The sequence below is a fragment of the Hylobates moloch genome, unplaced genomic scaffold, assembly GCF_009828535.3.
Source record: "Hylobates moloch isolate HMO894 unplaced genomic scaffold, HMol_V3 SCAFFOLD_12, whole genome shotgun sequence".
In the NCBI taxonomy this organism is placed as follows: Eukaryota; Metazoa; Chordata; class Mammalia; order Primates; family Hylobatidae; genus Hylobates; species Hylobates moloch.
This window is the reverse complement of record NW_026652287.1, coordinates 62,909,094-62,924,589: the sequence shown is the minus strand read 5'-3', so window position 1 is coordinate 62,924,589 and position 15,496 is coordinate 62,909,094. Positions and strand designations below refer to the sequence as shown.

The following is a 15,496-nucleotide window of genomic DNA, read 5'->3' as shown; positions in this document are numbered from 1 at the left end:
CAAATCAAAACCACAGTGAGATACCATCTCACACCAGTTAGAATGGCCATCATTAAAAAATCAGGAAACAACAGGTGCTGGAGAGGATGTGGAGAAACAGGAACACTTTTACACTGTTGGTGGGACTGTAAACTAGTTCAACCATTGTGGAAGTCAGTGTGGCAATTCCTCAGGGATCTCGAACTAGAAATACCATTTGACCCAGCCATCCCATTACTGGGTATATACCCAAAGGACTATAAATCATGCTGCTATAAAGACACATGCACACGTATGTTTATTGCAGCACTATTCACAATAGCAAAGAGTTGGAACCAACCCAAATGTCCAACAACGATAGACTGGATTAAGAAAATGTGGCACATATACACCATGGAATACTATGCAGCCATAAAAAATGATGAGTTCGTGTCCTTTGTAGGGACATGGATGAAACTGGAAAACATCATTCTCAGTAAACTATCGCAAGGACAAAAAACCAAACACCGCATGTTCTCACTCATAGGTGGGAATTGAACAATGAGAACTCATGGACACAGGAAGGGGAACATCACACTCCGGGGACTGTTGTGGGGTTGGGGGAGGAGGGAGGGACAGCATTAGGAGATACACCTAATGCTAAATGATGAGTTAATGGGTGCAGGAAATCAACATGGCACATGGATACATATGTAACAAACCTGCACATTGTGCACATGTACCCTAAAACCCTAAAGTATAATAAAAAAAAAAAATTATTATGAAAAAAAAAGAAAAACAAAAACAGGCAGCTGAGGCAACTGAAAAGGCTGCTGATAAAGCATCCAAAAGACAAGCAAAAATCTTAGTGGCGGCCATCCAGGAAGCCAAAAAGTAAGGGCCCCCATCACAGAGGAATGGCCAGGGAACCCCAGGTCCCAGCCAAAAAGGCAAGAAAGGCGAGCGGGCTCCCCTGGAGAAAAAGCAATGTGCTTATTGCAAGCAGATAGGACACTAGAAGAAGGAATGCCCGTTAAAGCCAGAGGAAAAACCAGAAAAGAAAAAGGTCCTCACCCTCCCCACAGCGGAGTCTGATGACTGACGGGATAGGGGCTCCCTTTCACTTGGCCTCCAGGAGCCCATGGTGACTGCTACAGTGGGGGGCCAGCATGTACACTTCCTAATAGATACTGGGGTGGAACACTCGGTACTGCAGACACCCTTAGGCAGTGTCTCTAATAAAAGAGTGGCTGTACAAGGGGCAACTGGAGCTATTCAGGAATATCCTGTCACCCACTCATGATAAGTGAGTTTAGGACAGAAAAGAGTAACTCACTCATTTCTTGTAGTCCCAGAATGCCCCTTTCCCCTTCTCAGATGAGACCTGCTCCGTAAGTTACAGGCTTCTATCGCTTTCTCAGCCCAGCAGGCTACCTCACGCTAGGGGACACAGTGCCCCCTACTGCCCAACTCCTGCTAACTACCACTCTGTCGGAGGAATATCTTTTGGTTTCACCATCACAACCATTGGAGAATAAAACTAATTCTCTCCTATTAGACCTATAGACTCTCTTTCCTTGAGTCTGGGCCGAGTCAAACCCCCCGGGACTAGCAAAGCATCATCTGCCAGTAGTTGTAGAACTTCTGGCCACTGCCCTGCCAGTCCAGGTAAAACAGTATCCTATGAGTCAGCGGGCTGGAGAGGGGATCAATCTCCATATTCAGCGACTGTTACAAGCTGGCATACACACACCATGTCAGTCCACCTGGAATACTCCATTGTTGCCGGCCCAGAAACCTGGAACAAATGATTACCAGCCTGTGCAGGACTTGAGGGAGGTTAACAGGTGGACAGTTACCATCCATCCAACTGTCCCCAACCCTTATGCTTTACTCAGCCTGCTCCCACCAGAACATACAGTATACACTGTCCTTGACTTAAAGGATGCCTTCTTTGCTATTCCTCTGGCCCTCAAAAGCCAACCTATGTTTGCTTTTGAATGGACAGATCCTGGCTCAGGAGACACCACCCAATTAACTTGGACTCGGTTACCTCAAGGCTTTAAAAATTCCCCATCCTTTCTGGGGAAGCCCTCCAACAGGATCTTATAGCATTCGGAGCCAGTCACCCCAATTGTACTCTTCTTCAGTACATAGACGACATTTTGTTGGCTACTGAAACTACTGACAGCTGCCTGCAACATACTAGGGACCTACATTACCTCCTTCAGGAGCTCAGATATTGGGTCTTGGCCAAAAAGGCCCAGCTTTGTCTTCCTAGAGTGTCCTACCTAAGGTACAAGATAAACAAAGGAAAAAGGACACTCACCAGTGTGAAGCCATCCTGTGAATCCCCACTCCCACCACCAAGAGACAGACCTTACCACACCTGTCCATGACTGCCAAGAACTGTTGGAGGCAACAGAAACTGGCCGACCTTATCTCCAAGATGTGCCTTTAAAGGAGGCAGATGCCACCGTGTTTACAGATGATAGCAGCTTCCTTGAGCAGGGAGTTCGAAAGGCTGGTGCTGCCGTTACTACAGAGATGGATATACTGTAGGCCCAAGCACTGCCAGCAGGTGGCTGTCATTCACTGCAAAGGACATCAAAAAGAAGACATGGCCATTGCCCATGGTAACCAAAGAGCAGACTCTACAGCCCAGGAGGTAGCTGGACTCCCAGTTGCACCTCTGACCCTGCTGCCTGCAGTGTCCTTTCTGCAACCTGACTTGCCAGATCACCCAAAATATTCCCCAGAAGAGGAAAAACAGGCTTCAGATCTTCAGGCCAGTAAAAATCAGGAAGCCTCTCCAACAGGTACAAGACATCATCCAGCTGCTTGTCCGGGGAGCTCACCCCAATCCAGTTCCTGACCAGACGGGGCCCTGCCACTCTTTCCAGTCGGGTGACCTGGTGTACATTAAAAAGTTCCAGAAAGAAGGACTCATTCCTGCCTGGAATGGACTTCATACAGTCATCCTCACCACACACACACACCATGGCTCCGAAAGTGGATGGCATTGCGTCTTGGATTCATCACTGTCACATCAAAAAGGCCAACAGAGCCCAACAAGAAACACAGGTCCCCAAGCGTGGGCCAGGCCCCTTAAAACTGCCGCTAAGTCAAGTGAAACCATCAGATTAATTCTTTTTATTTACCTCTATTTTTGTTTCCACCTATTATGCCTTCTTCCCCATCCTACTCTTTCCTCCTCACTTCTTTCACAGCAGGATGTGTGTTTGCAAACACTACTTGGAAGGCAGGAACCTCCAAGGAAGTCTCTTTTGCAGTCGATTTATGTAATTTGTTCCCAGAGCCTGCCCGTACCCATGAAGAACAGCGCAATCTGCCAGTCATAGGAGCAGGTATCGTCGACCTTGCTGTGGGATTTGGACACTCCAGAAGCCAGACTGGATGTGGAAACCCCAAAGGTGCAGAAAAAGGACTTCAGAATGTTGACTTTTACCTCTGTCCTGGAAATCACCCTAACTCTAGTTGTCGAGATTCTTACCAGTTTTTTGCCCTGACTGGACATGTGTAACTTTGGCCACCTACTCTGGGGGATCAACCCGATCTTCAACCCTTTCCATAGCTCGTGCTTCCCGACCTAAACTGTGGACTAAGAGAAATTGTAATCCCCTTACTATAACTGTTCATAATCCTAATTTAGCTCAATGGCATTATGGCATGTCATGGGGATTAAGGCTTTATATCCTGGGATTTGATGTTGGAACTATGTTCACCATCCAAAAAAAAAAGTCCTGGTCCCATGGAGCCCTTCTAAGCCAATCAGGCTTTTAACTGATTTAGGTGACCCCATGTTCCAAAAACACCCAGACAAGGTTGATTTAACTGTCCCACCACCATTCCTGGTTCCCAAACCTCAGCTGCAATGACAGCACCTCCAACCCAGCCTGATGTCCATTCTAAGCGGGGTACATCACCTCCTCAATCTCACCCAGCCTAAACTAGCCCGAGATTGTTGGTTGTGCCTAAAGGACAAACCCCCATATTATATTGGATTAGGAGTAGAAGCCGCGCTTAAAATTGGCTCTCTTTCTTGTCGTACATGCCTCCATGCCCTCCCATTAGGAGACGTGTCCGGAAATGCTTGTTGTCTAATTAGCACCGGATATAACTTATCTGCTTCTCTCTTTCAGGCTACCTGTAATCAGTCTATGCTTACCTCCTTAAGCACCTCAGTCTCCTACCAGGCACCTAACAACACCTGGTTAGCCTGCACTTCAGGTCTCACTCGCCGCATCGATTGAACTGAACCAGGACCTCTCCTGTGTGCGTTGGTTCATGTACTCCCCCAGGTCTACGTGTACAGTGGGCCAGAAGGACAACTTCTCATTGCTCCCCCTGAATTACATCCCAGGTTTCGCTGAGCCACCCCACTCCTTGTGCCCCTCCTGGCCGGCCTTAGCATAGCCAGATCAGCAGCCATCAGCACGGCTGCCCTGGTTCAGGGAGAAACTGGACTAATGTCCCTGTCTCAACAAGTAGATGCTGATTTAAGCAATCTCCAATCAGCCATAAATATACTCCATACCCAAGTAAAGTCTCTAGCTGAAGTAGTTCTTCAAAACCGCCGAGGCTTAGATCTGCTATTTCTCTCCCAAGGAGGTATGTGCCACTCTAGGAGAGAGTTGTTGCTTCTATGCCAATCAGTCTGGAGTCATAATAGATACTCTCCAAAGAGTTCGAGAAAACCTAGACAGACACCAGCAAGAACGAGAAAATAACACCCCCTGGTACCAAAGCATGTTTAACTGGAATCCATGGCTAACTACTCTAATCACTGGGTTAGCTGGACCCTTTCTCCTCCTATTGTTAGGCTTAGTCTTTGAGCCTTGTATGTTAAATTGGTTTCTTAACTTTGTAAAACAACACATAGCTTCTGTCAAGCTTATGTACCTTAAAACCCAATATAACCCCCTTGTTATAACTGAGGAGTCAATTATTTGATTCCCCAAAAACAAGTGGGGAATGTGATACCCAACCTTGTTTTAACCTGAATTAATTCTCCCTTAGCTGAGAGAGCCAGACAGACTCCATCTTGACTCCTTCACTTACAGCCCCTTACCCACCCCCTTCCTCAAGGACTTAACTTGTGCAAGCAGACTCCCAGCACATCCAAGGATGCAATTAACTGATAAGATACTGTGGCAAGCTATATCCACAATTCCTAGGAATTCATCTGGTTGATAACACCCAAAGCCCCGCGTCTATCACCTTGTGATAGATTTAAATCTCCTGCACCTGGAACTGTTTGCTTTCCTGTAACCATTTATCCTTATAACTTTTTGCCTGCTTTACTTCTGTAAGATTGTTTTAACTAGACTCCCCCCCTCTCCTTTCTAAACCAAAGTATAAAAGAAAATCTAGCCCCTTCTTTGGGGCCTAGAAAATTTTGAGCACTAGCCATCTCTCAGTCGCCAGCTAATAAAGGACACCCGAATTCATCTCAGAGTGTGGCGTTTCTCTGTAACTCACTCGGTTACAACATGTGAGCCCTACAATTATTCCTGCTTACAGTGTAGAAGAAAAATAAGTATATATGGTGACCACCATGGGTATAATTTAGGTGGGATAATAGGAGAGGGGAAAGAGGCAAAGATTTGCAGAAGTATCCATGTAAATCTTTGGCTAAGTCCCGATCTGCACAAGCATGACCAGATACTACCTGAGGTTTAGAAAGGAACCCCTACAAAGCAATATCACAAACAATTATTTGAGCTCATCCAGGGCTGGGAATTGTGTGTTCACCTGCCAGTATGGAACACCTATTAGTATAGAAAACACCAGATAGAAAGGTATCACCTAAAGAATGGGGCTGAGAGACTCAAGGCTGTTCTGGTCTTATATTTAAAAAGTTTAAAACAGAAAGACCTAGTGCCAAGCAGGCAAGAGGAAAACTTGCTGCTAAGTAATTTTATTGATTGGCATACCAAGGTCCAACATTGTTTAAAGTGATACAAACAAATACAACATTCAACAATGTAAAATTCAGTGTCTGACATCCAATAAATAATAACCATGCACACAAAGAAGTAGTGATATAAAAATCATTAACCAGAAGAGTGAATTGAGAGGCACAAAAATGATGAAAATGATGAAATTAGTGGACAAATATGCTGTATAGCTTTTATAACTATCCAACATTTGTTTTGACAAAAGAATGGGGAAAATAAAACTTGATAATGAGAAATAGTACATATATATGTATTTGTGGTTTCCACTCCAACATCTAAAGAGCTTGTTACTCCCATCCTCGCCACAACAAAAAGTTGAACAAACTGAAAATCAGTAACTCTTCTTAGATCCATCAGAGTATTGAGGCCATAGGGCAAGGCAATGCCCCCCCAAACTGGAGACACAGCAAATATAGGGGATCAGATTTTGAGGACAGAAGCCTCTGGAGCCAACAACTGACAGGTGAACAGTAATTAACAAATTGCTGGAGGCTAAGTCGACAAGCCTTAGTCTTAAAAACTCCTGGGAGCCCAGTCTTATCATGGCAGCAGCACCCATATTTTCATGAGATTTACCTCCAAGAGACCCACCATATTCTCATGATGAAGACTACAGAACAATTATCTCATGCTTCAAGGAGGAGGAAGGGGAAATAATCATTCTAAGACACACCCAAGTAAACATAAGCATTTTGAAATAAGCCCAGAGTATTCTGTGCTACATAACAAAAGCCTGCCCTCAGGAAACTACTTTACCAAATCGTGTGTGACCTGTGAGAAGAACTAGTCAGTCGGTTCCATCTAGCCTTCCTATCTCAAATAAAGGAAGAAAAGACAGCTAAGAAATTTTTCTGAAGGTCAGCCCAGGGACTCAGTCTCACTAATAAAACTGAGATGTAATCATGAGATTAAAAAATGCTGCCTCTCCACAATACCTTATCACCACATCAACAGGTCTGCAGTATAATAACAGCAGATGGGCCAGGCGCAGTGGCCCGTGCCTATAATCCCAGCACTTTGGGAGGCTGAGGTGGGTGGATCACTTGAGGTCAGGAGTTCAAGACCAGCCTGGCCAACATGCCGAAACCATGTCTCTACTAAAAATACAAAAATTAGCTGGGCGTGGTGGCATGCATCTGTAATTCCAGCTACTTGGAAAACTGAGGCAAAAGAATCACTTGATCCTGGGAAGCAGAGGTTGCAGTGAGCCGAGATTGCACCACTGTACTCCAGCCTGGGTGACGGAGGGATACTTTGCTTCAAACAATAATAAACTAAATAAAAATAATAATAAACAAAAAACAGTAGATGGTAACTGGTAGAGCTGCAAGAGACAGACAGGAATTTCTAGGGAAACCCACAGACACCAGCAGAGATACCAACAAGGATATTAGAGGAAACTTAATCCCCTGAAATCTACTGCTACAGCAAATAATAAACAGCCAAAATTCTAGCCAGATAAACATAAAACCTCGCAGTAAAGTCCTATTAACCTTAGTTCATCTTACCCAATACATCATGTCTGGCTATCAACAAAAATAGCATAACATGATAAAAGGTAAATGCTCTAGACTGAGTTGTGCCCATCCCTCCCCAGCAAATTCATGTTAAAACCCTAACCCCCAGTGTGATTGTATTGGAGACAGAGACCTTAAAGAGGTCATTAAGGTTAAACGAGGCGTAAGGATGGATCCCTAAACAAATAAGACTAGAGTCCTTATAGGAAAAGGAAGAGACACCCAGGGTGTGTGCTAGCAGACTGAAGGCCATGTCAGGACACAGCAAGAAGGCAGCTGTCTGCATGCCTGCAAGAGAGTCCTCACCAAAACCCAACTCTGCTGACACCTTGATCTAGGCATTCCATCCTCCAGGATTGTGAGCAAATAAATTTCTGTTGTTTATGTCATTCAGTCTGTGGCATTCTGTTAAGAAGAATAACCCAAGAAGACTAATGCAGCAGGAAGAAACACATTATGAAGAGACAAAGCAGCTATCACAACTAGACACTGGGGCAGAGAGGTTGGAATTATCACACTAGGATTTTAAACTATGATTAATATGCTAAGGATTCTAATGGAAAGAGTGGCCAACATGCAAGAACACATGTGTAATGTAAGCAGAGAGAGGCAAACACACACAAAAAAAAAAATTAAAAGGAAATGCTAGAAATAAAAAAAACTGTAACAGAAATGAAGAATGTCTTTGATGGGCTTATCAACAGAATACAGAAGGTCAAGGAAAGAATCTGTGAGTGTGAAACATGTTGATGGAAACTTCTCAAACTGGAAAGCAAAAAGAGAGAAAAGGAGAGAGAGAGGGAGGGAACTGAAACAGAATATCCAAGAACTATGGACAGTTATAAAAGATGTAACATGGGCATAATGAGAATGAATCCTAGAGAAGGACAGAAAGAAGCAGAAAACCTATTTGAAGTGATAATGACTGAAAGTTTTCCAAACTTACTGACGTAGACATCAAAAAGCACAGATCAAGGAAGTTGAGAGAAGATCAAACAAGATTGTGGTAGGACATATATTTGGTCTTTGTAACCAGTTCCTCTCAGAGTGCTGAAACCCCTGGAATGTCCTGAGTGATAGGAGTGTCTTTTGTTATTAATAGTGAGCCCCACTGATGACATCAGAGTTTATGCTAATGAGGTACGTAAGGTAGAGCATCTGGATAGCCTCAGGATGGGCTATAAGATATTGAAGCTTCATGTAGTTGAATTTCTATTTATAATGGTCAATTGCATTATTCATCACGCAATTTAACAATAAAAGTACACGTTCACCTTTCCTTGTTCATGGTCTCTGCATTAATTCAACTCTCCCTCTTTCAACCCTCATACTTTGGGCATTAATTAATATAATACATTTTGCCCAGCTATATATTTTAGTTTATTTTTTTCATTTAGTTTATTTCCTATCTTTTAAGTTTTTATTCTTCTCTAAACAGCATAAAATTCCTGATGGATTACTACACCTTAATGCTGTGGACCCATCCATTGAGGTCTCCATAGCCAATATCCAATATTATTAACATTGCTGATTCTATTCCGTCAACAACTGGTATGTATTTTGCTCTTACAGATTTGGCTAACATGATCTGTTTGGTGCCAATTTCAACAGCCTCTCTACTGCAATTTATCCCCACCTTTGAAGGCATGCAACACACCTTTCCCAGGCTACTCAGAGGGTACCTTGTTAGCTTTGGCATCATGTACAATATCTGCAGACAAGATCTGAACTGCATCCCTCTTTCTTTCTCTAAGAGCACAGGTATGACATGATATTAATAACATGCTCCTCCCAGGAGACTCATTTGACACATTCATTAAGGACATATAAGTCCAATCTTTTAGTACATTTTGGGTTCTGGTGGTTACTTCCTCAGAAAAGCTTCCCTGAACACCTAGAACTTCCACTCCTCCATCACTGCTTTGTTGTTTTCCACAGCACGTGTCACTCACTAGCTGATGTACTGTATGTTCAGTATATGCACGTGCTCATTGTCTGTTCTTGGTGGGAGGCATGTTTTTTCTTTTTTGTTGACTGTTATAGCTTCAGTACCCAGAGTGGTATCTGGCACCAAATAGATGCTTAGTAAGTAATTGTGGAGTTAATAAGATGAGTAATGAAGAACTGGTGGGGCAGAATCATGGCATGGAAGGTGAAGCTTGCATAGGAGGGGATGTAAGTAGCAGATGTACATGTTGAGTGAAGTATATTTTCTTTGAAAAAATAGATAATTAGAATTGAAAAACTGGCACGGTGGTACATGTCTGTTGTCCCAGCTACTCGGGAGGCTGATGAGGTGGGAAGATTGCTTGAGCCCAGGGGTGTGAGGCTGCAGTGAGCTATGATTATGTCACTGTACTCCAGCCTAGCAACAGAGCAAGACCCTGTCTCTTAAAAAAAAAAAAAAGTAAAGGCTAAAGTGAACTAATACCAAAAACATTCATTGGTTCATCTTCTAAACACTTATGAAGTACCTGTTAGGAAAAGTTGTACATGGATCTCAGTGTACACTGACACACACAGGACTTCATGATCTACTGCAGTATTGTCTAAGAGAACTTTCTGTAGTGGTGGAAGTGCTCTGCATGTGTACTGGTCAGTACAGTAGCCACCAGCCCCATATGACTATTGAGTACTTGGATTGTGGCTTAAGCAACTGAGGAACTGAATTTTAAATTTTATTTTATTTTTACATTTTAATTAATTTAAATGTAGGTAGCCAAATTGGCTAGTGGCTCCTGTATTGAGGATTGCAGCACTGTAGAAAAGTAAGAAAGCATAGGAAATTTAAATAAGTGCTAGGACAGATATCCTATGTTCTTTTGGGGACAGAGATGAGTGAACATTTCAAGCTGCCCGGGCAACTGCAGGGGAAGAAAGAAGCATCCCTGGCTTGTTTGTCATAAAGATATGAGAAATGTGATTTTTATTTAGGATAAAGGCAATTAACTAATAGTGTCAACTCCAATTAACGGGTGAATTTAGGATAAATTATGTGTAGCAAATTGAACAGTCAGGTCTTACTTGGATAAGTTATTGTTTATTTGGAAAATGTATGTATTGGACTGTATCTGCTTGGTGATATAAAAGGATGAGTGAGATTTCCTTTTGATCTCATTAGTGGATTGCCTGTGACGTGCATCAAGGACTTATTTAATGCTTATTCAGTAATAAAACTGTTTTCTTTCTTTTCTACATTTGTGGAAAGGATTTTCTACCATTGGCAGGAGATTTGAATTTTAATTATTTTCCCAACACCTGACAAAAGTAAATTCTGCCTTTAAAACCAGAGACCAGTGTCACTGGTGAAACTGCATGCAAAATATCCAAATAAAGTAATACAATTCTGAATTAACTCTCAGAGCTAAAAAATTACCACAGTAGAGCAGTCTTTCACAAATCAAAGACAGTAATAACGCTATATTAAATGGCTATATTTTTGCACATATAATTTGACTAGCCAATAGGGTATTATTGAATATTTAAACTTCTAAAGTTTTACTATTTTACATAATACTTTGAAATGAGTACTATTGAGAGGAATTTCTAAGCACATCTGTGAGCATTTCCTTAGAATGTTTTCTTTGAAATGTACCTTTTCTTCCCCCCCTCTTAGTTTCAAGTCCTAGTTAAGGACTGTCTGTGGCAGGGGTGCCCAACGTTTTTGGCACCAGGGATCGGTTTCATGGAAGACAATTTTTCCACAGAAGTGGGAGGTGTTGGTTTGGGGATGAAACTGTTCCACCTCAGATCCTCAGACATTAGTTAGATTCTCATAAGGGGTGTGCAGCCTCGATCCCTTGCATGCACAGTTCACAATAGGGATTGCGCTCCTATGAGAATGTAATGCCACGGCTGATCTAACAGGAGGTGGAGCTCAGGTTGTAATGCTCACTTGCCCACCACACACCTCCTGCTGTGTGGCCCAGTTCCTAACAGGCCATAGACCAGTACGAGTCCATGTCCTGGGGGTTAGTGGCCCCTGGTCTATGACATGAAACCAGCCTTCAGTCTTTTCACCCAGGGGCCTCATATTTTAGTTATTAAATGTCTATCAGCACAAAGTTTAAGTATATGCCATAAATATATTTTTCTTTTTTATGAATCAGTTATGTGTATGTTTTAGTCCATTTGTGCTGCTGTAACAGAATACCACAGACTGAGTAATTTACAAACAATAGAAATTGACTTCTTGGCCGGGCATGGTGGCTCACACCTGTAATCCCAGCACTTTGGGAGGCTGAGGTGGGTGGATCACTTGAGATCAGGAGTTCAAGACCAGCCTGGCCAACATGGTGAAACCCCGTCTCTACTAAAAATACAAAAATTAGCCTGGCATGGTGGCACGTGCCTGTAATCCCAACTGCTTGGGAGGCTGAGACAGGAGAATCACTTGAATCCAGGAGACGGAGGTTGCAGTGAGCCGAGATCACGCCATTGTACTCTAGCCTGGGCAATAGAGTGAGACTCCATCTCAAAAAAAATAAAAAATAAAAAATAAAAAAAGAAATAAATAAATAAAAGAAATTGACTTCTCATGGTTTTGGAGACTGGGAAGTCCAAGATCAAAGGGAAAGTGTCTGGCAAGGGCCATGTTGCTGTGTCTTTTTATGGTGGATGGGCAAAGAGAAGACAGAGAGGTAAAAGGGGCCCCAGACTCATTTTTTAAATAAGGAACACACTCCCATGATGATGACATTAATCCATTCATGAGGGCAGAGCCCTCAAGACCTAATCATCTCGTAAAGATCTCACCTCCCAATACTGTTAGAAGGGTGATTAAATTCAATACATGCTTTTTGGGAGATACAATCAAACTGTAACAGTGTATGTCTATCAATCTTTAATATAAAGATGTCTTTTTTCTGAACCCATTTTTTGTGAGCCTTAGTGGATCATCCTGAGTATCCCATTTGAGAGACAACCACTTTATCCTCATATTTTAATTACTTACCTAGTACTTAAGCTATAAAAGATATAACCAAATACTTGACTCTGTGCTGTCAAATGTTAAATGCTGATTTTTAAAAATTCAGATAATTCTATAACTTTTAACAAAAAGTTAACTCTACTGAAGCAAAGCTCTCATATTTGTCTCTCACCCTTATTGTATAATAATTCTAAGCACATAACTGTCCCCCTTATTATGTAATAATCCCATCTACATAACTGTCCTATTATTACTTAACTGAGATCACATTCCCAACCTTCGTCACAACTCCTGAATCTTGTTCCATTTCTTCCACAAGCCGGCTAATTTTACCCCTTTTTTAGTGACAGAAGAGGCCTGGGCTATGGCTAAGCCTAAATATATTTGCTATTTCAGGTGACATTTAGCGATGTGGCTATAGACTTCTCTCATGAAGAGTGGGCATGCCTAGATTCTGCTCAGAGGGACTTATACAAGGATGTGATGGTCCAGAATTACAAGAACCTGGTCTCTGTAGGTAAGGATATCACCCCATCCACTCCAATAGGGGACACCTTTCTTTTGCCACCCTGAATTGCTGGAGATCCTCCTAAGTGAATGGCTGAATTTTGTAGCATGTTCCCAAGGAAATGTGCAGCTCTGTTGTGCCCTGCCTGAAGCTTATCTTTCCATTTCAATGAACCCCCCTCATCCATACCTGTGGTCCCTCTTGTGATGGCCTCTCATAATAGAGGACCATAGCTTAAACAATTCTATATTCTTCCTGTAAGCAGGTCTTTCCGTAACTAAGCCATATGTGATCACGTTGTTGGAGGTTGGGAAAGAGCCCTGGAGGGTGGAGAAAAAACTGTCAAAAGGTATGATTCCAGGTGAGTCATGGTGAATGAGACAAAGGGAGATTTGGTTAAAGATGTTTGTAGTGAGTGTGGAGACATTTTAGGAATACTATCTTCAAATATCTCAAATATAAATGAAAAATTGAGGGATATTTAGCTTAGATTTTCAAAATAATTGTTCCTCTATCCCAAATTATCTGTATCACCCATGTCATCTAATCAAGGTTAGAGGTTTTTGCCATTATAATAATTCAAATTGTTACTCTATTCATGACAAAGTAAGGCAAATTATTCTTTCTTAAATCTACATAAGGAAAAACATATAAAATATGTTCCTAGGAATAATATTTTCTAATGTCCAATAAGTGATATGATTCACAGTTTCCTCATAACCTCAGAAGGCCTAAATCTTTGTCAGCTATAAAGAGCACTTAGATTATTTTGTTTTTACTGCAACTGTTTAATGTAGTAGTATCAATTCTGTATTTTAAGCATGTTAATCTGGCAGCAAATTGAGATTAATGGAAGGTTGGAGAAAAAGGCTATGAGACAAAATGCAATCTTTCATACATGAATATAGGCACAAAGAGATGGCTTGGAATCCAGAATGCCTTCCACATTTTATTTCTGATACTTTCCTTTTTTTCACATACTGTTTTATCTATTATGTCTATTTTACCCATTTCTGTTATCATGCCTCCTTCTTCTGTGAAGTTTGTATTCTCTGCTCCATTTGAGCATTGTTCAGAAATCATTGAAATATTTGAGTTGTCTGAACTATGTGTTTTCTGGGGGCTTCATTTCTTATCCATTTCTCCTAATTCCACCATAGAAGTTTCTTTTCAAGAAGTAAAAAAAAGAAAAAAGCAGTGCTTTGCTTTCTTGATATATTTCAGTTGGGAATCAAGATGAGACAACAAGGAATTATCAACAAAGAAGGATATTTATAAGGAGGATTCACTCCAAACAGTAACAATAGAAAAAGTTTTAAAACAAAGTTATGAATTTTCAAATTCTACTAAGAATTTGGAACATATAGAGAAGTTGGAAGGGAAGCATGGAATTCATGCAGAACATTTCAGACCAGTAACTCTCACCTCTAGAGAAAGCCCCACGGGGACAGTTACAAATATGACACATTTAGAATCACCTTTCATTCAAAGTCTACTCTTTCTGAACCACAAAAAAAATCTGCTAAAGGGAATTCACACAAATATGATATATTAAAGAAGAATTTACCAAAAAAGTGAGTTGTAAAAAATGAGAGACTCAGTGGTGGAAAGAAACTTTTGAATTCTAATGAAAGTGGAGCAGCCGTTAACCAGGGCACATTTCCTCACCAGACTTGTATTAGAGAGAAAATCTATACATGCAGTGAATGTGGGAAAGCCTTTGGCAAACAGTCAATCCTCAATCGCCATTGGAGAATTCATACAGGAGAGAAGCCCTATGAATGTCGTGAATGTGGGAAGACTTTTAGCCTGGCTCATCCCTTACACGACATCTGATAAGCCATAGTGGAGAGAAACCTTACAAATGTATTGAATGTGGGAAGGCCTTTAGCCATGGCTCATCACTTACTAACCATCAGAGCACTCACACTGGAGAGAAACCATATGAATGTACGAACTGTGGAAAGTCTTTTAGTCATGTGTCCCTTCTCGTTCAACATCTAAGAATTCATACGCAAGAAAAACACTATGAGTGTCACATATGTGGAAAGGCCTTCATTCATAGGTCATCTCTCATTCATCATCAGAAAATCCATACTGGAGAGAAGCCTTATGAATGTAGAGAATGTGGGAAAGCTTTCTGCTGTAGCTCACACCTTACTCGACATCAAAGAATTCACACCATGGAGAAACAATATGAATGCAACAAATGTCTGAAAGTCTTCAGTAGCCTCTCATTTCCTGTTCAACATCAGAGTATTCATACTGAAGAAAAACTCTTTGAAGTTTAGAAATGCAGGAAATCCTTCAACCAGCTTGAATCACTGAATATGCATTTGAGAAATCACATTAGATTGAAATGTGATTTCTATCTAATGAATGCCGTATATGTGGGAAAGCCTTCAGTCATAGGTCATCCCTGCTTCAACATCACAGAATTCATACTGGAGAGAAACCTTACGAATGTATTAAATGTTGGAAGACCCTCAGCTGTAGTTCAAACCTTACTGTATATCAGAGAATTCATACTGGAGAAAAGCCATATAAATGTAATGAGTGTGGGAAAGCTTTCAGCAAAGGCTCAAATCTTACTGCCCATCAA

The 15,496-nt window shown here is 41.5% G+C and overlaps 1 protein-coding gene across 1 annotated transcript in view; it reads left to right on the top strand.

Annotated features, from left to right (window-relative positions):
- The window catches only part of LOC131380846 (zinc finger protein 181-like), a 34,398-nt gene extending 19,213 nt beyond the window's left edge, over positions 1–15,185 (top strand). Inside the window, 5 exon segments of the mRNA XM_058425775.1 lie at positions 12,775–12,903; positions 13,160–13,259; positions 14,119–14,265; positions 14,346–14,701; positions 14,704–15,185. Of these exon segments, the coding sequence (XP_058281758.1) occupies positions 12,775–12,903; positions 13,160–13,259; positions 14,119–14,265; positions 14,346–14,701; positions 14,704–15,185 (1,214 nt within the window).
- Positions 15,186–15,496: the final 311 nt, after the last annotated feature.